Raw genomic sequence first — 25,198 nt, forward strand, 5'->3', positions numbered from 1 at the left:
TGTTAGCATGTCATGAGGGAGGTACTGGCTGATTAAACTTACCAAACTTCCTTCTGTTTCAGAAGGATTGCCTCCTGGAGTTGTGGGTATAACCTTTGACAGCTGATATGCAACTTGCTGATGTGCTTTGGAGGATTTGAGAGGAGGAAATAAAAAGTATTACCATCCACTGGAGCAGATTGGAGGGGAGGAGATGTTCCTCCAGAGGCCAAAAGCAGGGTCTAGATTCTATTCCTTGTCACCGCATCATGCAAGTAGTCAGTCTTTTTTAAAAAAAATACTTTATTGAACAATACTGTACTGGGCCACGTGGGTTGGGATGAAAGAAGGGTAAAATATTGTGGATAGCTGCTGCTACAGTACCCTTTGGAAGACCGGTGCAAAGCACATGGGGCGCATCTCTTGGCCTCCTGTTGCTTTTGTGGCCGCAATCGATGGCAAAAGCAGCCACGCTAGCTGGAGGCACCAGCTGGAGTGGCACCCACAAGGCAGCTGTTCTGTGGATGGAATTGCCTGCTGTGACTGTCACCATTAGGTGAGGGCACGAGCTGTGTGGGGTGTGTCACTTGGCCTCTGGATACTTTTGCGGCCACAATTGGCTGCAAAAGTGGCCACGCTTGCTGGATGAGGCAGCCTGAGTGGCACTGTGAATTAGCTATTTCATGAATGGTGGGATGGCTGCTGCAACCCTTTGGGAAGCTGGCATGAGGGTCACTGCCCCTCTCACCTCATACCAGTACAGGTGGGGGGGGGGAATAAGACACACACCCCTGAAAATAAGGCCAAGCGCCTATTTCAGGGTTCAAAATATATAAGACAGGGTCTTATTTTCGGGGAAACACAGTGACTATAATTATGATATTAAAAAGAAGCAATCATTTTTTACTTTAATGTCAAAATCTACACAACATTAATGTTTAGAAATGTTTTTTAAAAGAAAGCAGAATTGGAAGGGACCTTGGAGGTCTTCTTAAGCAGGAGATACTATACCATTCCAGGCAAATAGCTGTCTAATCTCTTCTTAAAAACTTCCATTGTTGAAGCATCCACAACTTTTGGAGGCAAGTCATTCCACTGATTAATTGTTCTAACTGTCAGGAAATTTCTCTGTATTTCTAGGTTGCTTCTCTCCTTGACTAGTTTTCCATCCGTTGCTTCTTGTGCTGCCTTCAGTTGCCTTCAAGAATAGGTTGAGACCCTCTTTGTGGCAGCCCCTCAAATATTGGAGCACTGCTATCATGTCACCCCAATCCTGCTTTTCATTAAACCATACATACCCAATTTCTGCAACTGTCCTTCTTATGTTTTAGCCTCCGGTCCTCTAATCATCATTGTTGTTCTTTTCAGCACTCTAGAGTCTCAACAACTTTTTTTATATCATTGCTGCCAAAACTGGATATAATGTTCCAAATAAGGTTTTACCAAGGCACTATAACACTTCATGTGATCTTGATCCTATCCCTTTATTAATGCAGTCTTATCTCCAGAATTTTCTCTCAAACAATAGTTTGACGTGAATTTTACAGATTTGTTTCAAAATTCAACGGCTGGATTGAAACTGTTTCTTTGAAATTTTGAGTCCAAGTTATCATGTATGTTCTTATTTGTTCTGTCTCTGTGTCATATCTAAGTAAGAGTATATATTTATATATTTAGGTTATGTTTATCCTGCCTTATTGTTTTTGTAAATATTTCAAGACAGCTAACATACCTAATACTCTTTTCTCCTACTTTCCCCACAACAACAACAACCCTGTGTTTGGGTTGGACTAAGAGAGAGAGTGACTGTCCCAAGGTTATCAGGTGTCTTTCATGCCTAAAGTGGGATCACAATCTCTTGGTATATCTATTAAGTGTTTTTTTTTCATATAAGTATTTCAAATTGTGTCATTTTAATTAAAGTCCTTTTCTTCTTCCAGCAATTTGTAACTATGTCATCCATGGCACACTCTGGCCTTCACTGAGTAATTATTACTGTGTCTAATCTGTTCATCAGATCTGGAATTCATTGTCATGAATTTCTTATGAGTTTGGCTAAAGGAAAGCTTAACATACTGCATCATGTGGCAGTGTTATTCAAGAAGTGTTAACCAGTCATTCTTAAAATGAATTGCGGGGGACATGCAAATATATCTTCCTTGCATCTGCTCAGGACTGGGTGCCAGTTGTGCAGAACACTGCCTCTTACGCTGATGCCAGGATTTTTCAGTGCTTATTTAGCCATAGGAACTGGATGGTGTTCTCTGTAGAATGAGTTGTCTACCTGAGATTTGGGTCCATGTCTTACCTGGCTTCTGCAGGCAACCAGGCAGGGGGTCAGTGGCTGGATTAAGAAAATTGTCAGTGCTTCTTTGAAGGAGGGAATAATGTGGAGGAAGTTGTGTGTCTTCTCTTGAAGATGGATCAAATCATTTTCAATATGTTCTATCTGGCAACCTTGCCTTTGGGAAGAAGACTTCTGAGAAAATGGCTGAGACTCAGTTTCAGAAAATCCCAGAAAATAAATTATCTGGATTGCTGCCAGATGCAGACCCATCATGAAATTGAAATGGCACAAATTCTGGATAATCTTTATTGGGCCCTCCATAGGGAGAATGTGCTCTTCTAGTTCTTTAAAAACTTTCAGCAGCATATAGAATAGAATGATTGATTGATTGTGTGATTAGACACACAAGGAATTTGTCTCTGGTACATAAACTCTCAGTGTACATACAAAACAACAAAGTAATAATAAACAAAATATCAAAGTAATAATAATAATGATACCAATAAGAGAACACAGTGGAACAGATGAGCAGGATAAAAGTAATACAGCCATACTACATGGGTAGTTTAGTTTAGTTTAGTTTAGTTTAGTTTAGTTTACTTTAGTTTAGTTTAGTTTAGTTTAGTTTATTATATTTGTATACCGCCCTTCTCCCGAGGGACTCAGGGTGGTGAACAGCCATGGTAAAAACAATGTACAACAAAAATTAAAAGCTTATTAAAATAATTCAATCATTCGGCCAAATTTAAAACATCCAACTAAGATCATTTTAAAACTCCTATCAAAACCCAATTTAAAAAACCTTTATCCTGTCAGTCCAGCTTGCTGGAATAATAGGGTCTTCAGAGCGCGACGGAAGGCATGGAGGTCGGGGATCCTTCGTATGTCCAGGGGCAGTTCATTCCATAGGGCTGGGGCCCCCACAGAGAAGGCTCTCCCCCTGGGGGTCGCCAGCCTACACTGTTTGGCTGACGCCACCCTGAGGAGGCCCTCTCTGTGGGAGCATATTGGTCGGTGGGAGGCAATCGGTGGCAGAATGAGGTCCCGTAGATAACCAGGTCCTAAGCCATGAAGCGCTTTAAAGGTGTAACCAACACCTTGAAGCGCACCCGGAAGACCACCGGGAGCCAGTGCAGCTTGCGCAAGATGGATGTTACATGGGAGCGACGAGTCGCCCCCATTATTACTCGCGCGGCTGCATTCTGGACCAGCTGGAGCCTCCGGGTGCTCCTCAAGGGGAGCCCCATGTAGAGAGCATTACAATAGTCCAGACGGGAAGTGATGAGGGCGTGTGTGACTGTGCGCAGGGTGTCCCGATCCAGAAAGGGATGCAACTGGGAGATCAGGTGAACCTGATAAAAGGCCCCCCTGACCACGGCCATCATATGATCCTCCAAGGACAGCCGTGAGTCCAGGAAGATGCCCAAGATGCGAGCCCTCTCTGAGGGGGGTAAGATCTCATCCCCAATAGCCAGCGATGGTGTCAGCTGGCTATATCGGGCCATCAGGAGCCACAGCCACTCAGTCTTGGAAGGGTTGAGTCTGAGCCTGTTCCTCCCCATCCAGATCCGCACGGCCTCCAGGCAGCGGGACATCACGTCAAGGGCATCATTGGGGTGGCCTGGGGTTGAAATGTACAACTGCGTGTCATCGGCATACAGTTGACACTTCACCCCAAAGCCACGGATGATCTTGCCCAGCGGCTTCACATAAATGTTAAACAGAAGAGGCGAGAGGACTTACCCTTGCGAAACCCCACAAGTGAGGAATCTCGAGGTCAACCTCTGCCCCCCCCATCAACACAAACTGTGTACGGTCAGAGAGGAAGGAGGAGAACCACCGTAGCACGGTGCCCCCCACTCCCACCCCCTCCAGCCGACGCAGCATGATACCATGATCGATGGTATCAAAAGCCGCTGAGAGATCTAGGAGGACCAGGACAGAGGAACAACCCCTGTCCCGGGCCCTCCAGAGATCATCAACCAATGCGATCAATGCCGTTTCCGTGCTGTAACCCGCCCTGAAGCCCGACTGGCACAGATCTAGATAGACAGCTTCATCCAGGAATTGAGGAAGTTGTCACGCCACCACACTCTCAACAACCTTCGCCGCGAAGCGGAGGTTGGAGACAGGACGATAGTTAGCTAATACAGCTGGGTCCAGGGAAGGCTTCTTGAGGAGGGGCCTCACCACCGCCTCTTTCAGGGCGGACGGGAAGACCCCCTCACTCAATGAAACATTGGTAATCTCCTGAAACCAGCCTCATGTAACCTCCCTAAGTAAATATACTTAGACATATGACAGTACTGTGGGAATTATTTTGAAGACTGTAGTTACAAGATTATTGAGGGAAGGAGTCAAAGCTACTTTTCAGAGGCTCCTTGGACTACATGGGTTCACACATTGTGCTAAATTTAAATTCAGAGGTGTATCAAGTAATGGCATATTACATTTGTTATTTACACTCCATACCCTCTACTAAGAATTCTGATTGTTTAGACAAACTTTACTGAATAAAGAACAGTTGACTAGCTTTGCCCAACAATTTAAGTCATAAGGAGGGGTTTATGAACTACTATGTCTGCATTCAGAACACACAACATTAAAAACCAAGTGTATTATATTTAAGCAGTGTTTACACAACCCATGTTGTAGTGCACACATCATGCTTTCCTTGGTTTGTATTTGGCATATTGTATAAACACAGACATGATGCTTTGTAAACAATGATTAATGACTTACTGTGAATCCATGTGACCATGATTTATTTCACAAATGATAGTTAAGCACACAGTCCTACAATGTTTATATACAATATACTGTACATAAAATCATAAATCATAATGATTCTTTTAAATTCTGATTTTCACATAGTAAAAGGTACAACACATTTCAGTTAAGCTTCCCTACTGTACAGTACTTGATTATCAAACTTCATGGAAGAAGAGTAAGATGGCATTATATCAGAGGTGGTATTCAGTAGGTTCTGAGAGGTTCTGGAGAACCAGTAGCAGAAATTTTGAGTAGTTCGGAGAACCGGTAAATACCACCTCTGACTGCCCCCACCCCCCATCTATTCTCTGCCTCCTGGGTCCCAAGAGGAAATGGGGATTTTGCAGTAACCTTCCTCTGGAGTGGGGAGGGAATGGAGATTTTACAGTAGCCTTCCCTTGTCACGCCCACAGAACCAGTAGCAAAAATGTGGTTGAGCACCTTGTGTAAATCTCAATAAACGTGATATGTGATTTAGTAATGATATGTGAACCCTGCAGAATCGATTTATTTAAATCCACAATTTCCCATGTCTTGTGGAGTCAGGAGTGAGCCTTTCTATGTAAAAGGGAAGATACGTGTCTAGTAGGAAAGGTGATACGTGTCATCGGCAGGCAGGGTAGTGGTGCTGAATTTAATTGCCAAGTACGTTGGCGGCGGCGGCAGAGGGCGTCCTTCCTCCTCAGGACCGTCTCCGTTAACATGCTGGCTGCGTCCGATGGCAAGTCAGGGGCATAGGGGGCAAGGTAGGGGGTGTTTGCGCGATCCTAAATTTGCCTCTATTTAGGGTTGCTCGCTGACCTGGGACATCAGAGGGAAAGGAAACCTTGATTATGTGATTTATGACTGTCGCAGTCTGCGGGGGGTGAGGTGGGCGGGAGGAAGGCGGAGCATTTCCTGAGGAAAAGGAGAGCGGGGAGAACCAAAAAGGAAAATAAGCAGCCTCGGAACTGAACGTAATTTGTGCATCGTGGAGCAGGGCTTTCCTTTCGGGTTCCGTGGCAGCGCACTCGCGGGGGAGGGGGCAACTCATTCGCCCCACCCAGATTTTGGCTTCTCTGTTTCCCCTCTCCCAGTCTACAGGGCGGGACCGGGGCTGTGAGGCAGCGGTCGATTGGCCGAAGCGGAGGGGGGCGCTGGTCCGTCGGGGGGGGGAGGGGGGATGGCCACCCGACTGAAGCCTCGCCTGGATGGGCTCAGCGTCGTGGGCGTACTTGTCTCCCCGGCCGAAAAAGAGGCACCAGGCAGCCGGAGGGAGGTGAGTAGCCCACGCGGGTGGAGCGCGACAGGACGAGCCACAAGCTGTTCTCCATGGGGAGCGGGGGGATCGTTTTGAGCAAAGGGCGACGAAGCTTCGATGGCATGTAAAGTCGACCCGATCGCCAGCTGCCTTACTGCTGGAGAGGGGCTGGAGAAGTGTTGATTTTGCGAGGAAAGAAGCTGTGTGCGGCAGATATGGATTGTACAGTAATGCTTCGGGAGGTCGCGATCTTGAATGGAAGACGCGCTCGGAGTGCCTCGTTTTGGGGACTAAACCTGGCGCGCTCGCACCTTCCATCGCCATAATTTTTGCGGGGAAGGAACTGAAAGCAATCGCCCTTTCGCCCCTCCGGCTCAAAGAGGAGAAGGTCCTTTGGCCGTGACACACGGATGTAACACGTCGTGTGGAAGTATTGCATCAGAAGAACCCTGGACAGGGGGTTCTGCTCGCGTGTGTTTGTGAGCCTGTACAAATCAGAGTCTAAAAATGGGAAAGCCTCCTCCCCCTTCCTCCCCAAGATATTTTTGGGAAATGTCACACTAAAGATATGACCACACCAAGTCCAGAGAATTTGCAGCGTCAAAGAAAATTTCAGTGCTTAATTGACAGCATCAATAATATTTAACTCAGGGCATAATTTAGCAAAGATAAAGGAACTATATAGTGATAGATAGGGGAAAAGGAATATATTTTAGATCTCCCTCCCCCTCTCTCTCCCTCCCCCTCTCCCTCTCCCTGTGGTCACCAAGGAACAAGTTAAAGTGAATGGTTCTGCTTCACCACTGGAAAAGCTCATTTAGTCCTAAATCGGATTGTTATTATCATAATGTAATAGAGTCCCTGAAGCCTGTTGAGGCAGCTCCTGGATGAAGCACACCTGCTGCATTTGATGTTAAAAATTTATATCCTACAATTGAAATTTGACATTTGAAACCACCCAAGATGGCTTATGTAACAAAAACAACACATTTTATGAAATATAACTACAATATTAAAATTAACATTTCCAGATGTAACAAACCATGACTAAAGACCTCCAAGGGAGGAGGGGAAGAGAGTTCCATATCAATAGACTACTGTTTGAAAAGATCTGATGTTGAAAAGAGACACACGTCAGGACTGTATAGATTAGTAGATGGCTGTGGCTGAGGAGAAGGTGGTCATTTCATATAGATATTTCCTGAAAGGAAGCAAGAGATAGAAACAGGCGTACCCAGCTGCCCTCGGTAAATAGTGCAGAAAAATAAGAAAGGGGGCTGTCCTATTGCTCTGTCTGTCCCTTCAGTCCAAAATTTCTTTAGACTGAAAGCAGTTGTATAAAAGTCTCTGATTCCAGATTGTGCAGCTGAGTAAATCAGTTTCAATCCAACCTGAAAAACTCTCTTACAGCTGTATCTCTGGGGTAATGGCTTTGTATGGGGATCATCTCTTCAGGAATCTGTTAAGTTTACAGATCACTGTCACACATCGCAGTAAGTCATGGTATGAGTTGGTAGAACATACTTAGTCACAAAGTAACAAAAATATTTTGCATGTTGTGATATGAATCCAGAATGCAGAGTGCTAGCATATCCAGATGGACACTAAAGAAATCAGGCTATAGATACTGTAAAAAATAATCAAAAAACAGATCTGTGAACATCTAGAAACAAAGTTATAACTAATATGAGCCGTGGTGGCTCAGTGGTTAGAATGTAGTATGGCAGACTACTTCTGCTGACTGCCAGCAGTTCAGCAGTTTGAGTCTCACCAGCTCAAGGTTGACTCAGCTATCCATCCATCTGAGGTTGGTAAAATAAGGATCCAGATTGTTGGGGGCAATAGGCTGGCACTGTAAACCGCTTAGAGAGGCTGTAAAGCACTGTGAAGCGGTATATAAGTCTAAGTGCTATTGCTATTGTTGCTATTGCTAATAGCGAGCACGGGTTTGTTAAAAACAGATCATGCCAAATCAATTTATTTCATTCTTTGACAAAGTAACTAAATTAGTAGACCAGCAAAATGCTGTTGGCACAAAATATTTAGATTTCAGCAAGGCATTTGACAAAGTAGATCATAACCTACATCTTGGTAAGCTAGAAAAATGTGGGATCGACAGCATCACCATCAGATGGCTGACAAACCATACTAAATGAGTAGTCCTTAATGATATTACATCTGCATGGAGAGAAGTGAGCAGTGGGGTAGCACAAGGTTCCGTCTTAGGCCCAGAACTTTTCAAAATCTTAATAAATGACTTAGATGAGGGAATAAAAGGGGAACTCACCAAATTTGCAGATGACACTAAGCTGGCAGGAATAGCCAAACCCCAGAAGACAAGCTCAGGATCCAAAAAGATCTTGACAGACTTGAACAATGGGCCCTATCCAACAAAATGAAATTTAATATGGAGAAAAGCAAAGTTTTACATCTGGGTTGAAAAAACCAAAGGTACAGATTAGGCGAAACTTGGCTCAAAAACAGTAACAGTGAGAGGGACTTCAAAATCCTAGTGGACAATCACTTAAAGATAAGTGAGGCAGCTAATATAATCCTTCGTTGTATAAACAGAGGCATAAAATCAGAATCATGTGAAATATTAATACCATTTTATAAAGTAAGGCCACACCTGCAATATCATATTCAGTTTTGGTCACCACATTACAAAAAAGATGTTGAGACTTTGGGAAAAGAAGAGTTGCTTAGAAAGAGTTGCTTTCAAAGAAGAGCAACTAAGATGATTAAAGGCCTGGAGACTAAAACATGAAGAAGAGTTGCACAATTTGGAATGAGAGAAATTAGATTAGAGAAAAGAAGAACTAAGGGGGACATGATAGCACTATTCCAGTATTTGAGAGGCTGCCACAAAGAGGAGGGGGTCAATTTATTTTCCAAAGCACCAGAGGGCAGGACAAGAAAGTATGGATAGAAACTCATCAAGGAGAGGAGCTATCTGGAATTAAGGAGAAACTTCCTAACAGTGAGAACAATTAACCAGTGGAACTTGCCTTCCGCTTGCCTTCAGAAGTGGTGGGTGCTTCATCACTGGAGTTTTTAAGAAAAGACTAGACAGTCACTTGTCTGAAATGGTATAGGGTCTCCTGCTTGAGCAGCGAATTGGACTAGAAGACCTCTATGGTCCCTTCCAGCTCTGTTCTGATTGATTGATTGTTTCAGTTTGGAGCATCTATCTTTTCTGATGTGTTCACACAACACACAGAACTTATGAGACCACAATTTAACATAGTATATTGTGCAAATGCATTTTGTGTACTTAAACAATGATTTATATACATATACATTTATATATAACTCAGGCAATTAAATGCTGTGAAAGCATTTAATGTGGTTGCCTGTTGAAATCCTTTCCATATGTGATGGAAAACTAATCTCTGATAGGCACTGTTATATCATTTTTAATCATTCCAAATTTTTCTTTATGTTACTAATATATTTATTGTAGATCCAAGTCATCAGTAGACTTTTGGAACAGATTGCAAAATGCAAAGTACATTTCTCTTTCAAATGCAGCGGTTCCATTTGAATGGGCTAAAGGAAACAACATAACCCTCCACACAAATAATAAGAGTTATCTGCTTAATCATCTTGCATCTTTTCTGATTTGTACTGTGCTGTGCTTTGGTAAAGGGTGATAATGATGCGTAGGAATATATTTTATGCCTCAATAAATTGAACTGTTGTTTTTTGTTAATCTGTAAATCCTTTGAATACCCATTAAGAGTATTTTGTAACAATTGGCCAGATCTAATTGTGTAAGATTAAAGATTAGACTAAAGGAACAGGCAGTTTTGCTGTGAGAGTGATGAGCTTCTGGGTGTGCATTCCAGCAGGGCACTGCTTAAATATCAATATTTCATTTTTCTGGTCTAAAACTACAGTGTTTCATATCTAAGGATTGAGTGAAAAATAATGCCTCCAGTGGGCAGTGACTGGGCCTGTGTCTTTAGACCCACCTTCCTGACTTCTGGTTGTCCAGGAGCCCTCTCAGGCCATGCTTAATTGCCTGTGATCTCACAGTCTTAACTCCTTCCGCCATACAGCTCAGACTTGATGTTATAAGATGTTCATCTATCCCCCAAATTGAAGGAATGCTTTGTGGGCATCTTGTGGCTCAAATCAAGAACTCAAAAGAACTTTTAGGCTAGATGAAGAGACAGCTTTAAGAAGTTTGCCATTGTGGGAAGAAGTGTTTAGGGAGTATGGTGTTTAGGTGGAAAAGAATACAGGTAACGAAAGAGGTTGTGAGGATTATGGCACTTTCCTGTTTTGATTTATGAATAGAATAGAATAGAATAGAATAGAATAGAATAGAATAGAATAGAACAGAACAGAACAGAACAGAACAGAACAGAACAGAACAGAATTCTTTATTGGCCAAGTGTGATTGGACACACAAGGAATTTGTCTTGGTGCATATGCTCTCAGTGTACATAAAAGAAAAGATACATTCGTCAAGAATTATAAGGTACAACACTTAATGATAGTCATAGGGTACAAATAAGCAATTGAATCATATTAGGAAACAGTCAATATAAATCATAAGGATACCAGCAACAAGGTTACAGTCATACAGTCATAAGTGGAAGGAGATGGGTGATAGCAACGATGAGAAAATTAATAGTAGTGCAGACTTAATAAATAGTTTGACAGTATTGAGGGAATTATTTGTTTAGCAAAATGATGGCATTCGGGAAAAAACTGTTCTTGTGTCTAGCTTTTCTGGTGTGCTCTATAGAGTCATTTTGAGGGTAGGAGTTGAAACAGTTTATGTCCAGGATGCGAGGGGTCTGTATAAATTTCCCAGCCCTCTTTTTGACTCGTGCAGTATACAGGTCCTCAATGGAAGGAGGTTGGTAGCAATTGTTTTTTCTGCAGTTCTAATTATCCTCTGAAGTCTGTGTCTGTCTTGTTGGGTTGCAAAATCTAACCAGACAGATATAGAGGTGCAGATGACAGACTCAGTAGTTCCTCTGTAGAACTGTATCAGCAACTATCCCTATTTAAATAAAAGTTATAGTGGTGGAGGCATCATTTTAAATTCAGCCCTCTTTTGTCTGTTTAGCTCCACAAAGGGTTGTGGGGGGAGAGGAGGGAAGGTTCAGAGCAGTCATGTGTGGAGTTGTATATGTGCCGACAAGATTTGGAGCCTAATTGTAAAATTAAAGCTTTCTCTTAGAATTATATGACTGGATAGCATTCCAGAGATTTTAGGATAACAAAGCGCTCTGTATTTTGCTGATTATGTTTTAGAGACTCTGCCAGTGTTTCTCAACCTTGGCAGCTTGGTGGTCTTCAGAATTCCCCAGTCAGCATGGCGGAATTGTGTCATTTGGCGATGGAATTGCCAGTCCCAATTGAAGTCATTAAGTGAGGAGGACCAGTGATAGTTGCCCATTCTGTAAGAGGAGACTGAAGGTGATGACAACAACATTGATGATGACAATGATGATGATTTCCCCTTGTGCCTGTCACAGCTCAGGTGTTCCCAGAAAAGAGGCACAGGCAGTGGAGGCAAAGGGGTGGGATAAAAAAAAAAAAAAGACCAGAGATCTCCTCCAATTTGCTAGCCCTTTGGGAAGGAAGGAGTGGAACTACTCTGCATATTTAGCAAGAGGGAAAAAAAGATGAAGGGAGATTAGCTGAAGGTTTAAAAATATTTAAAAGGATTTCTGAGCAAAGAATGGGAACAGGATGTCTTGTGAGCAATACTAATGTATAAGAAGCTTGATTTCAGTTTAGGTGAAAGGCAGACTTTGGAATAAACTTCCTAGGAAAATCATGACTCTTTCTGATGAATTTTCAAATAAAGGGCAGGCAAACCATCATCCAATGGTCAGCAGCAAACAATTACCCAGCTTGGATTCTGAGTGGAGCTGCTATTTTAACCTTGGGAGTTGAGGTTGAATGCTACAAGTTTGCTTTCTAATCTTTGTACACTCAGAATCACCTGTATGACATGGGTGGCCATACAAATCATATACATAAATAGATAAAATGAATTACGGGGTTTAAAAAATGAATAGACGTATAGAATTAGCTGTATATTCATTTGCAGCAAATAGTTACTTAATACATGTACATATTCTGAAGTAAGGTAAAGATAATGTCAGCAATCCAGCTTGACTGTTAATGACTTAACACAAATTTATATATCAATGCTCTAATCATAACATGGATATCATGGGAGTCGATAGGTCTGTGGTGAGCAAAAACTTTTTGCAAATTAAACTGTGACACTATTGGTGGGTGAAAAAGGAACACGAACTGAATGGTCCATCCTAATATTTTCCTCTACTGTCCCTTATTATTATTAATAATCTGTTCTTTATTATTAGTCCTGTATTATTATTATCTGCCCTTTATTATTAGTAATCAGTTAGTAATATTAGTAATTATCTGTTCTTTATTAGCAGTAATTAATTTTTAGTAGGGGCCTTTCTTTTCTTTTTCCATGTTCTTAGCCTTACATAGAATTGGTTTCTTCTTTGCAAGATGGCTGTGCCAATTTTTGGCTGTATTTTGGTTTGCATAGTGGGTTTTATATATTGTTAGTTCTCCTAACCGTCTCCCTTCAGAATTCACTTGTGATTTTGTGATTTTTTTTTTTATGTTGTACATATTGTCTGCTGTCCCCATGTTTCTTTGTCTCAATTTCTCTCTTCTTCTGAGAGAATTTGATTAATCATATGTTTGCCACCTTCTTGGGGAATTTAACATTCTGGCTGAGGTCCAGCCCAACTCTCCCAAATTCTTTTTCAATGCTTCTTTTTGCCCCCCAGGACCCACTTTTGACCCACTTCCCTTTCCCAATATGACACAACCAGATTTAGGAAGAGTTTTTCATCATACAACTATTTATTTTTTCCATCTTGTTTTGTCATGATTTTCAGTCTTGATTCTTGGATCTTTTCTGTTTAAAAAAAAATTGGTCCCTTTTTTGTCTCTACCCTTAGTTCTGAGGCCTTTTGCTGGAAGAGGGTCTAGCAACTCTGTTGTCTGCTCTGAACAGACCTTTTGTCTACTTGCAGGTGCTATTGAAACTCAATGGAGGACTTCACTCGCTTGGGTTACTGCATTGTGGCTGGCAGCTTCGTAGCCTTCCAGTTCTCCTTCTCAGCCCTCAGCCCCCAGCTGTCCTTGTCCTTGAGCCCCAGCTACTCCAGCCTTCCTTCGGTCAAGCAGAGTGAATGGAATTCCAGGTAGAGAGAGGCTCTAGTGGATGTGGCTGGACGAATGGTTGCGAGATTTGCAGTTCTCTCACCTTTCCACTGTAAGAATCTCCATGGAACTTGAGAGGTTACGTTCCACGCCTAGTGTGCTTTGCACAGAATAGTTGCGTGCATATTGCAAGAGAGAGATTGTGTAGTTAGTGTTGCACTTATGTAATAACCTTTATGTGTTCTCCTCTTTAGATGTGTGTCTACACTCCATGCAGTGATAGTCGGCCTCTTCTGCGTCTACATCCTTTGGTATGACGATGCTGTAAATGCCAACCCCATCTGGTAAGAAATAACAGGCAATCGACTTGCATGCATGCCTCCTAGGGCACACATGTATAGATTTGGCAGCCTGCTCTCCCTGGCAAGAGAAAGAGAGGGAGAGAGGAAGAAGAGGAGGTGCATATGAGCATGATTGTTTTCATTGTGCTGAGAAGCACAATGACTGTTTTATGCTGAAAAAGAATAAGCCTTTGTTATACTTGGATTTTAGGATGTGAGAGGTGGAAACAGGGTCACTCCAGGCAAGAGGATCTGAACTGGCCTTGGCATTGAGCCTAAAAAGGTGCAAACACTCCTGCCGAAGACATAATCACTCCTTTCTTTAATCCCATTCCACATTTGCTCTATAGAACTATGCCTCCTGTTTCAATGAATGGGTTGAGTTGATGGGAGATTCTAAAGCTAAGAAGGCACTGATACCATTACTGCCTCTGTCTATATCACACCTTATCTTTCTGCTCTTTCTCCCCAATTCCTGCTTGATCTCACTTGTCCAGTTTCTTTGTTGTTTGACTTTGCACATGGCATGGCTGAAAGTCAAGACACTCTAGGTTCTGAACTTCACTTTCAAGATTTGGATGCAGAAGACTCACAAATACAACTTGAATAGAGTAGCTATTTTAAAATGAAGCCTAACACAGTACACAAGGGTCAAAAGGTATATGTTTGTACTTCAGAATTTAAGTCCTAGCCATCTTCCTTTGTCTTCCCATCTCTTCAAGGTGGCTGCAGTTGAAAGATTGACATAACAGTTTTCTCAAGCCTGGGAAATAATGATTCCTACCACCTATCACATTTTGCTGACAAACATCTTGGCCCTATGTTAGAATTCCTTAGAAACATATTAATGCCTTTGCTTTTAATCTTTTGTGGATTACCATTTCTCATGGACACTGAGTTAAAGATTGATTTTCTACCTTGAAAAATGAAGTGGAAATTCTAAGGGTATTTCAAATAACACAACTAACCATACAGTAGTTCAGAACCATATTATTACTAGACATGAGAACAAAGAAAGAACACAGGTGGTTGAATCTAGGAGAAGGTAGAAACAATATAGCTTTTTTTACAGTTCCGAATTTATTATTGCATCATTTAGAATAATTCTATAGAGTAGGACACTATTTAATTTTATCAGGATTTTATGCTTCTATTTTATATTGGGGGGAGGGAATGAAACAGAATAATGAAAGCAGTATTGTATCATTGTGAAAGAAACCTTGCAAGTTTTGTTTTGTACAAAAACACATACAAAACATACAAAACCCCCAGAGCTTCCAGTACAATGCTGCAACAGTGCTTGTGTCATTCTGATAAATGCAGCAAGCTTTTTTACATGCTACTTCTGTATATGTGTAGGGGTTGTATGAGTGTATATGTACATGTATGTGTGTGTATGTACATGTAAATTGTGTGTGTGTGTGTGTGTGTGTGTGTATGTGTGTGTGTGTGTTTGGCAATCCTGAAAAATATTGGCCCAGAGATAGGCTAGAGAGAGTTGATGCTAGAAGAAATTCTGAATGACTAGGGTAAAAAGCTCTTTTTCAAAATGCCACATGATGTTGCCTGATGAAGGGTGGGGAAAATGGGCATCTAATAAATTAAAAATGGGGTTCCTCTCTCAATACCAGATCTTTGTCTTTTGACCTTGTCTCCATTCATTCATTCTTGTAGGGGAGATCCTTGGTTGGTCAAATTGAATGTAGCTGTCACCTGTGGCTATCTGCTCTATGGTAAGCACCACACCATTGGGTTTCACAAGGTAGGCTAGTGGGCTTGTTTTATTATTTTATTTTATTGATTAAATTTATATGCTGCCCATTTCACTGCTGAAGTGACTTATCAAGGCAGCTTTCAGATTTGCTGTGAAGATTTTCCTTGCCATAATAATCCTGACATATAATGATCATCTTTGTTAATATGCTTGTCTTTTCCCTGCCTCCTTCTCAGCCAATCCTATTGGGAATACCTCCTACATGAGATCTATTACAGTATACAAGCAGTTATTATTCCACTAAGATATTTTCAGTAGGTTATATCCAAAAGAATTAAATTAAAGCAAGACTGCCAGGAGCTCCCTCCTCTTCTTTTATCATGATGCAGTGAGGTGGAGGACTCCTTAGAAAGGAGAAAACTTTGCAAGGGATTGCATTAACTGAGGCCAGTCGAGGTTGTGTAGTCAGTTCACTTGGGGGGGGGGGGAGAGGCTGTATTTTATTGTTGCACTTTTCCTTTCAGTCATTTTGCCCCATGCTGCTTTGAACAACTTTTCAGCTTGACAGAAAGCCAAGTTTTCAAGTGGAATCCAGATGTCTAAATAAAGATGAACAAATCTACCACTGCCCCATGATGTGCTCAAATGTTGTATGCCTTTCATTCCCATGTCTTCCGTTAAGACAGTGCCGCTGTGAATATCTTGTAATGTGACCCATTATAGGAAATGTACACTGGACATTTTTCTGAAAGTGGCTGACTCTGACCATTAAAGAGGAGCAATTGGATTAGAGTTAGAAGAGCTGGGTTTGATATCCCATTTCTTATTTTATTTTTGATCTACAATTAAAAAAAAACATACAGTTTATAGACCACAAGAAACTAAATACATATACCGTAACCAAATAAACAAAACAATAAATTTGTCATGTAGAAGGTATGAAAAAATGTCAGTTTTTATTTGATGTTTGCAAGGTGTGTATGTGTTAGTGCCACGTTTTTCACCTATAGAAGAATTTCAAGTTCCCTCTGCAATACACACACACACACACACACACACACAAATTAAAAGGGCCATATAAATAATACATGATACCAGATGAAAAATAACTATTAATTCCCTATTTCTACAATATTTGCTCACATGCCACTTAAACAATGCCACTTAAACAATCACATTGGCAGCATTAAAGCCAACCATTTTTCTCCACGTCCTTTTTATGTCATATGAAGTACTTTCCCACCCCACTTCTAGGAATGAAGAGTGATATAATATTGGCTGAGACACTTGCGCTCTGACAGGTCACTTTATCATTAAAACTGGGGCAGGTTTTCAACTCAACTCTTGCCTGCAGACTTAAAGACTCTGCTAGAGCAACAGGCTCTGTGGTATATAGAGATGTTGCTTTTCTGAAAGACCCTAAAAACATGGTATTGCAACAGGCCTGGGAACCACAAATGGAAATGAAGCCAATCAAGTGGCTGATTTGAGTGTGCTGTTGCAACCATGGGGAGGGGAGTTTGCTATAAGTTTTTGTTACGCAGTGGATTTTTAATTTTTTTTAAAAAAATGTTTGATAATTTGATAGGTAATTGTCTTACAACATTTAAAAAATCCATAGCATTGGAGCCACCTATGAATGAATTAAGCAGCTATATTAATTTGTTAAATAATAAATAAATGTGTAGGGTATGTGAATTTGGGGGTAGGGTTAGCATCAAAAGTGAGTGAGTACTGGTCCAAGTGATATTACCTGCAATTGCCTATCAAATTAACTATCAGACAGGATTTTAAAAAAATACTAGAAGAATCTGAGGTGAAGTAAGTCCTTTTTCCAGAGAAAATCCGATTCCCATAAAAATGGGCTTAGGACCATGATAATTTATCCTGCTCCTCAGTGCTCCCTGTTTTTGATGCCCAAGAAAGCTGGCACAGATTGCAGGGTTAACTTTTAGAGAGAAGACATTGAGTCTGATCATGGTTTGTGCAAAGGACCTTTCCCCCAGCATTTGCTCTGAGGAATTATTTTCCTTTCAGTAGTTTCAGCCTTTTTCCCCCTCATTCACTTTTGGCTGGGATTAGTCTGTTGCCCAGCTGCATTCCAAGGACTCTTTTTCCCCCCTGTGATCTTCTGAGGTTGGTTTTGACTGGATCTTTCCAGTGAGGTTTTGATCTCATGTGTTCAATTAGCTGATGAGATCTACTTCCTCAAACAGGGACTGTGTTCCCCCCTTCTCTCTGGTTTGACCAAATGTTTTGTTTGGGAAAGTTTAATTAGTTGAAATTATTTACTCAGAGGAATCAGTGGATTGCTGAGTTCCTGTTAAGTCAAGGTCTGTTTAAGAAAGGATTGGGGGGGGGGGCATATAAGATATTTGCCAATGAAGGACATTTTGTATGTAGAATATTGGTTGAGTTATTCATGAATAGATGATCTCAATGCTCAGACTGCCAGTGTTTGCCATGCACCTGTGCTACTAATGGCAGCATTAAAAAAAGAGAAAGAAATTAAGAATCAAATCTTTTCTATCCACATTTGGAAAAGCCTCAACTGCTAAATCCCTGCAGGTAGCACAGCTGAAAGAAGCAGGGCCGCAGGGGGAAAAGAAATCACCTTACTTTTGTATTTACTTTCTTAAATATGAAATTATTTTCTATATGTTTATTTTCTAATAAAAACAAGGTGTTTGTTTATGAACATGTGTTCTGCTCTGAATTCTAGATCTGTTGCTGCTAGTGCGCTACTGGAAGACATTGGGGGATTCTCTTTTCGTTTGCCACCACTTGGTGGCACTATATGCTTATGGATACGTTTTGGTTAGTTCCAGAGACCTTTAATTTTTCTGGTGGGTGGGGTGGGGAAAAGAGGACTTTTCATCCTTTTAAAAAAAAGGGCATGCTTCTTCAACTTACTTCAGTGCATTCTGCAGTATCCATCACCTCAGCACCTCTATCAGCAAACATTTTCTGGTATTTACCATCTTGATCAGTTTCCATCCATTATTCCTTGTCTGGTCCCTACCAATCACCTGAAGGGTGAGACAGTTATCTTCTGTATGTTGCTTTAATTGTACAAATCCCAGAGCTGCAAAAGGGAGGCCAGATGCAGAGCAGTCCTAGGTTTGTTATGCAGTAGAAATGAAATGTAAAGAACAGATGATGGCAAACTCTAACTTTTTGCTGCCATTTAGTGGTCACCTGGCTTTTGTTGTCCTCATTCAGAAGACACATACAATACAGATAGTCTTCGACTACAATTGAGCCCAAAATTTCTGTTGCTAAGGGAGACACTTGGTAAGTGAGTTTTGCTCCATTTTACAACCTTTCTTGCCACAGTCATTAAGTAAATCACTGCAGTTGTTAAATTAGTAACATGATTGTTAAATGAATCTGACAATGAATCCCATTGACTGTGTTTTTCAGAAGGTCGCAATGACCCCTGGACATTGCAACCGTCATAAATATGAGTCAGTTGCCAAGCATCTGAATTTTTATCACAAGACCGTGGGAAATGACACAATTGTTGCAAATTTGAAAAATGGTCATAAATTACTTTTTGTACTTTTTTCAGTGCTTTTGTAACTTTGAATGGTCACTAAATGAGCTGTTGTAAGTCGAGAACTACCTGTACAGTGGGGGACTGAACTCTATAGAGGAGAAAGTGTTAGCAGTCTTGCATATCTGAGGTGGTGCCCTTTACGGTCATGTTCATGATATAGATTCTCAACCAGAAATGTGAGGTGTCTGACTTCCCTTAAAACTACATTTGTAATGGGCAAAGATGTTCTTCCAGAATTCTGCTCTAGTGATCCATTTTGTGGTCTGGAGGGAAATCCCTGCCTTAGGAATGAAAAGCATACTAGAGAGCTAGATTTTATACATGACTTATTCCAAAAAAATAAAGCCCATCCTAGGATAACATTTATTTTAGGGCAAAACCTATTCCAAATGAGTCACAAAAATAAATTTATGCTAGTCTATGACCATAATAAAGATTTGATTTGATATAATAAATATTAGGAATAAAAGATGATTTAACGAATCCAGCATTTAAACCTCCCTATGGCAATTTTAAAAAATCAAGCATCCTTCAGAGTAATCATATAATGAACTGGAATAAAGCCAAGTCAGGGAAAAGTCAGGGTTTAATACGGTAATTATATTCCCAGGCTATGCTAAAAACTAGAAGTTATCACATGTGAGTGTGGAACCTCAAGGAAAAATGTTCTGTTTAGTGTTAGAAGTGAAAATGTTCCCTTTAGTGTTAAAAGTTTGCATTTTCTACCCAACAAGATGTTTGGCATATTATCCCTACATCTGTAACTAGTTTTGGATCAACTATGTTGTGCCCAAATGTTAAGCCAGTATAACAGAAATTATAAAACAATTTCCTGTAAGAAAAGAAAGATCATAGTTGGCTTTATGAATCTATCATATAATCCAAACTGATTCGGGCTGAAAATGTGCCTTCCTGATCTCTAGTTGTCTCTGATCATTTGAGAACACACATATGTAGCCGAACCTATTTCTTCAGAAAATGAACCACTTCAACAAAGTTGCAGAAAACCCAGGTAAAAATAAAATATGCAGTTTCTCCTCAAAGTTCCTTTTTCATCTTGAAATATGAATGAAAAAAATCACTGCATATCAATGAAGAGAGAAGAGGGAAGAAAATGTCTATGCTCTACATAAATGCTGCAGGTTCCTATGAGTCACATAGAATTGGATATGAATGTCCAATAAGCAAAAAATTATGGGAGAAAGAGAGAGGTGACAGTTATAGATAGATATTAAAACCAATTAAAATGAAGAAAAATAACATATATATGACACAATCAGGTAATATTGAAATTTACATTTAATAAGAAAAAAGAAATCTTAAAATATATTTCATATATAAAATTAAAAAATGACCCAATTGTTCAAATATTTTTTTTATTGAAAGGGAAGTGGGAGTGGGAGAGGAGAGGAGAAATTGTTTCCTATGAAACCTATAAGAGCCTTCTTAAGAAGAACGAAGGCCTCAGGGCCAAACAGCTTGAGCAAGTGCTTAAGTTGAATAAACTACCACTGAACAGACCACCAAAAATTTGATAAACCAAATTAGTTTTAGAAACAGTTAACATAATAAATAAGTTGGAATAAAATTGTAAGAGGCTCAGTTTACCTTCCAAACAGATTTATTGATTGTTTTTAAATTGGAAATACCCATTATTTCATGGTAAAAGGATCAATGTTATGTCTGCAATCTAAACTTTTCTGAATATACTTTGTGGCATTAAATGTACATATTGAAACTGACCTCTGAACAAAGAAGGAAAATTTTAGTGGTAGCAACATATCTTCCTATATTAATCATCTGTTCTGTTGCTGTCTAATATATTTTGCTTTTCTTTCTTTCTGGGAGAAGGGGAGAATTGAGATCTCTGCTTAGAACTTTAAAGATTCACTGAAAAAGGCAGTGTCTTTAGAATGGCCATGGGATGGTAAAATCAAAATCTGAGATATTTCTTTCCTTTGCCATAGAGTCGTGGGGTGCTTCCCTATTTTGCCAACTTCCGTCTCCTTTCGGAACTCTCCACACCCTTTGTGAATTTGCGGTGAGTTTGGTGATATCAGAAACAAAATGGGTGAATTTAATAGCTTGCCCAAGAACGTGCACCAGTTCTTTGATAAAGGGGCCCTTGTATCTATGTTCTAGGAAAGGACAGCAATCATCCATACCTGTTCCCCAGTAAAACCACAAGGCTGAGCTCAACATCTCAAGCCTGCTGCATGCTCATATTTAACTATTTTAGTTACCTGCTGTAATTCTGAGAGTGATTTTTATGCTATTGCTTTACTGGGGGAGGCAGAGAATCTGAATGGACTGACATCCATTTGATTTTTTTTTTAAATTTTGTGTTGCCTCAGGTGGTTCCTGGATGCAGCTGGCTGGCCACGTACTTCAAGTCTTGTTTTGGCCAATGGGTTGGCCATGATGGTAGTGTTCTTTATGGTGCGCATTGCTGTCATCCCCAGCTATTATATGCAGGTGTACTCTTGGTATGGAACTCCTGAATATGAACGTTTGGGCCTGGGTGTACAACTGGCCTGGATTGGGCCAAGCATTGCCTTGGAAATGCTCAATTTGATCTGGATGTACCGCATTGTCCGTGGCTTCTACCGAGCTTTATGCTGGTCTAAGACCTACAAGGCAGCATGAAGAAAGAAAAGTGGTGATACTTGACCTGGAAGGCCCAAGTTCTCCTGGACAAAAATGGATTTCCTCTTCTAATCCCCTTAGAAGCCAGTAGCCCTAGGAACTGCTCCTGACTATGTCCTTGGGGAAAGAATCCCAGATTCATTAAAAAGGGAGCATATAGTTTTCCATTCAATCAAAGAAAGGTCTTGGCCAAATTGACTAGATTCAGCAATTTGCCATCTTCTAGAAATGGGGCTGTAGAAACACTTCACAGGGCTGAAGATAGGCAGTTTTAAAATGGAGGTATATCTAGCTTAGGGATTCCTTTGGCACAAGTGGGAATGCTTGGGAGATACAGTTTGGGGACTCTGCTGACACTCCGCAGGACTTTTGAATGAGACATGTAGCTTTGTGTAGCTAAACAGGTGATATTTCTAATAGTTCAGGAATTTAACCTCTTTCAACTATCAATCTGTCCATGATGATGATCAGGTACTGTTTCCTCCTAGGAAGAAAAGACCGGCTTCTGCTAGGGGCTTTTGGGCCATGTTTAGCAGTAAAGAGGATTGAAAATAGTGGAAAGATGAGGGAAAAAATAATGCCCAGTTATGACTACAAACAATGGGATTTCAGGACCTTCGCTAGAAGGACAGCAATACTGTAAATAGCATCCTTGTTTTACTAAATCAATTGAAACTTGGCATTCCAGTGAGGAACTTGCTTATACAATAGCGGCTAAGTTTCTAAAGACCAGAAAACAATAATTTTAACAAGGTTAGCATCAAGGCACACTTGCCTTTGCTCAGTGGTTTGGATAAATCAAAACTAAAGTGATATCAGGTGCCTCTAAATGTGCCAGGAATACAACTCCCAAAATCCCCATCCACTATGGCTATCTTCCACTCTGGTGTCATTTCTTCTTGTGGTTGCCATTCATGTATATGACAATCACATCTTCCCAACAATAATTTACAGTGAAAGTTTCTTCAGTCCCAAATGTATGTCTCAGTGAATGAAGCCCTGTGGAAAGGTATAGATACTACCACACAAGGCTGAACTTGTTTAATGTTTCATTGTTCTCGAGAGTGTAAATAAATAGTTGGTGCAAGATTCCCTTTTCCCAAAAGCCATTGACAGAAGCTTCTTGTTTTCCCCTCTGTGTTTCTATGCCTTTCTTCTTCTGTTATAGTTGTTTTTCATCCTGATACATGCAAACACAGACACCAGTACAGAGACAGGATATTGTGATGTTGGTTCTGTATCAGAGTTGACAAAAGTATAATGGTAAGATATGGCAAATCTTAATAATAGAATTCTTTCAAGAATTTTGAAATCTGTGAATTCCAACAGATGCCAGGGTCAGAGGACTAGTTGAAACTTAGGTAGTATCAACACAAACCTAGAACAGCATTGTAGAAAATTCCACAAACTTAATAATGTCTCATTTGTTAACATGGAATATCATACCACACTGATGTACAAGGGATATGCCCATGTGTTGCATGGCTAGCTACTGCTAATTTTTGAGAAAGAGTAAATCTATCTAAAGCCAGCCTTAATAACAATAGCATTTAATGAAAAGGTACATTATTTCATTGACTGTGACTGTGACTAATGGATTCAATTCAAGCCTTCCTACCTTTTTCTTTATTTAAAGTACATTAATAAAATAGGAGGTGGCCATCTGTAAAAATCAGCTGTCCTGTGATTGGTGAATAGTTTCCTACCAGGTGTACTCATTCAGAAAAGGGGCGGGCAGGAAGGCCAGAGGGTTTAATCAATGGCTTTGTTTAACATGCTCTGCACCCCTAGACACCATCACAAGGTATCAATGCTATAGAGGCATCTATATGGATCAACTAAAAACTTTATGGTTGCATCATTTTTGCCAGCTTAAGGATGAGCGGATAGTACTTTAACCAAATCACAAGGAAAGGTCCTAGATTCAGACACTATGAGTTGCTTGCTTAACACAGTGGTTTTAAAGTAGTACTTGAGAGATACTTTGGCTTAATATATAGTATGAACATAGTCAATGAGAGACTTCATAGTCAAGCCATTCCAGAGAGAGGCTTGATTACAGAGCTCTAGAAGCATTTAATTCTGATTGCATAACATGCCTAGAACATATTTGGCTTTATTGAATGTAGTTTTTCCTCTGACTTTAGATTACTCAGTACTTCATGCTCCTTTAGTACTGTATGTTGATTCTTTGTGATGAAAGCCTTTGACTATTCATTCTTAAAACTTCCTTACTTAGATACCAGATCATTATAACTTCTTAGCCCTTGGGTTAAATCCAAGTATACGGTACCATGACTATTCTGCCCTCAGAATTAAAATCTCCAGGAGACTTGCTTCCACAAGACCAATGGACCTCCTAGGGAGAATTTTCACATGGATTGGGCTCCACAGTTTTGGAAAATCAAAACTGACTCCAGGTGCTAAACGCCTTAACTTGTTGGGGAAAAAATGCAAGCACCAAGATTGTTTCTTAAATTTACAGTATTTAATCATCGTATTTGGTGCTAGGGGAATGAGCTGTGATCTTTAAACAGAAGCTGAAGAGCTTTGTTCCTAAATATGTGCCTTAAAACAACATTGCCAAACAGTCAGTTATCAACCTCAAATAGGCTGCCTTATTTTGTTGCCTTCCAGTTGTATTAGACTGTAATTCTCAGAGTTCCCAGCAGCATGACAAACAACTCCCCTCCCTCCCTCCCTCCACTGCTTGTAATTGTGGGAGCTGTAGTCTCAACATGTTGGGAAGCTATCAAGTAGGGAAGACCTCCTAAAAACTTGAAAAAGCCCTCTCAGTTTTTAGATCTGTACAGATGGCAACATGTATTACTCTATTCAGATGGATTATGCCTCATATATAGCAGTGAAAAATGGCTGATTTTTTTCCCTGCAATTTTGAATAATTAAATTCTTGCAATGCAGTGTTTGTAATTTTCTAGCCTCTGTATATTAACTGGAATCAATGAGTGTTAATTTAAATAATAATATAAATAAATAATATTAATTTATTAAACTCCCCCATCTGTTTTGATCTTATGTGAGTATCTGTGAATTGTACTTCGTGGATGTTAAATTTCAGCCTGAGCTGTTGGATATATTGATGGAAGTGTGTTTGTACCATATATGGGTAGATGGAACTTAAAGGCCGCATCCCACTGTACTGTACTAAATTCCTAATCTTAACATATACCTAATGTAGCCTGCCAGACATCTGGGTTGTGAAAATGAGAAGAAAGCTCATTCCAGAGCAGAAGTGCTGCTGCTTCTACTGTATTTTGTTTTATTCCCTCCTCCCTTCCTTCATGCATTACTTTACTGTAGCTTTGGATTGGTGTTTCTATTCCGAATGAAGTGTCTGTTGTGTAGTAAAACTACACAAAGAACCCAGCCTGGCTTTCTGCCCAATTTGATGCCTACAAGATCTTGGGGATGTCTATGAAACAATGAAACAGCTGGTGGGTGTTGTGAAGCAAAAAAGGAA

General features: G+C 40.4%; 1 protein-coding gene across 4 annotated transcripts; it reads left to right on the forward strand.

Annotated features, from left to right (window-relative positions):
* Positions 1 to 5,702: 5,702 nt before the first annotated feature.
* LOC117675636 (TLC domain-containing protein 4-B-like) lies at positions 5,703 to 24,734 on the forward strand. 4 transcript variants are annotated; one of them, XM_034434514.3, is made up of 7 exons: positions 5,703 to 5,784; positions 13,328 to 13,498; positions 13,712 to 13,801; positions 15,473 to 15,531; positions 18,235 to 18,329; positions 21,039 to 21,112; positions 21,426 to 24,734. In XM_034434514.3, the coding sequence occupies exons 2-7, from the start codon at positions 13,344 to 13,346 to the stop codon at positions 21,715 to 21,717; spliced, it is 765 nt and encodes a 254-aa protein (XP_034290405.1). In that variant the 5' UTR covers positions 5,703 to 5,784; positions 13,328 to 13,343; the 3' UTR covers positions 21,718 to 24,734. The 4 variants fall into 4 exon arrangements, with proteins under 4 accessions (XP_034290405.1, XP_087742658.1, XP_034290407.1 ...); XM_087886532.1 differs by having other exon boundaries at positions 5,717 to 5,784; positions 13,328 to 13,569; XM_034434516.3 differs by lacking the exon at positions 5,703 to 5,784 and adding an exon at positions 5,963 to 6,296 and having other exon boundaries at positions 13,328 to 13,569.
* Positions 24,735 to 25,198: the final 464 nt, after the last annotated feature.

This window comes from Pantherophis guttatus, chromosome 2, assembly GCF_059756535.1.
Source record: "Pantherophis guttatus breed Tessera chromosome 2, ASM5975653v1, whole genome shotgun sequence".
NCBI classification, from domain to species: Eukaryota; Metazoa; Chordata; class Lepidosauria; order Squamata; family Colubridae; genus Pantherophis; species Pantherophis guttatus.

Bases quoted from the DNA above. Each gene is read 5' to 3' on its own strand.
- LOC117675636 (XM_034434514.3), top strand. From the start codon at position 13,344: ATGGAGGACTTCACTCGCTTGGGTTACTGCATTGTGGCTGGCAGCTTC. The intron at 13,499-13,711 runs GTAGAGAGAGGC...TCTCCTCTTTAG, and splicing joins CAGAGTGAATGGAATTCCAG to ATGTGTGTCTACACTCCATG. The intron at 21,113-21,425 runs GTGAGTTTGGTG...GTGTTGCCTCAG, and splicing joins ACACCCTTTGTGAATTTGCG to GTGGTTCCTGGATGCAGCTG.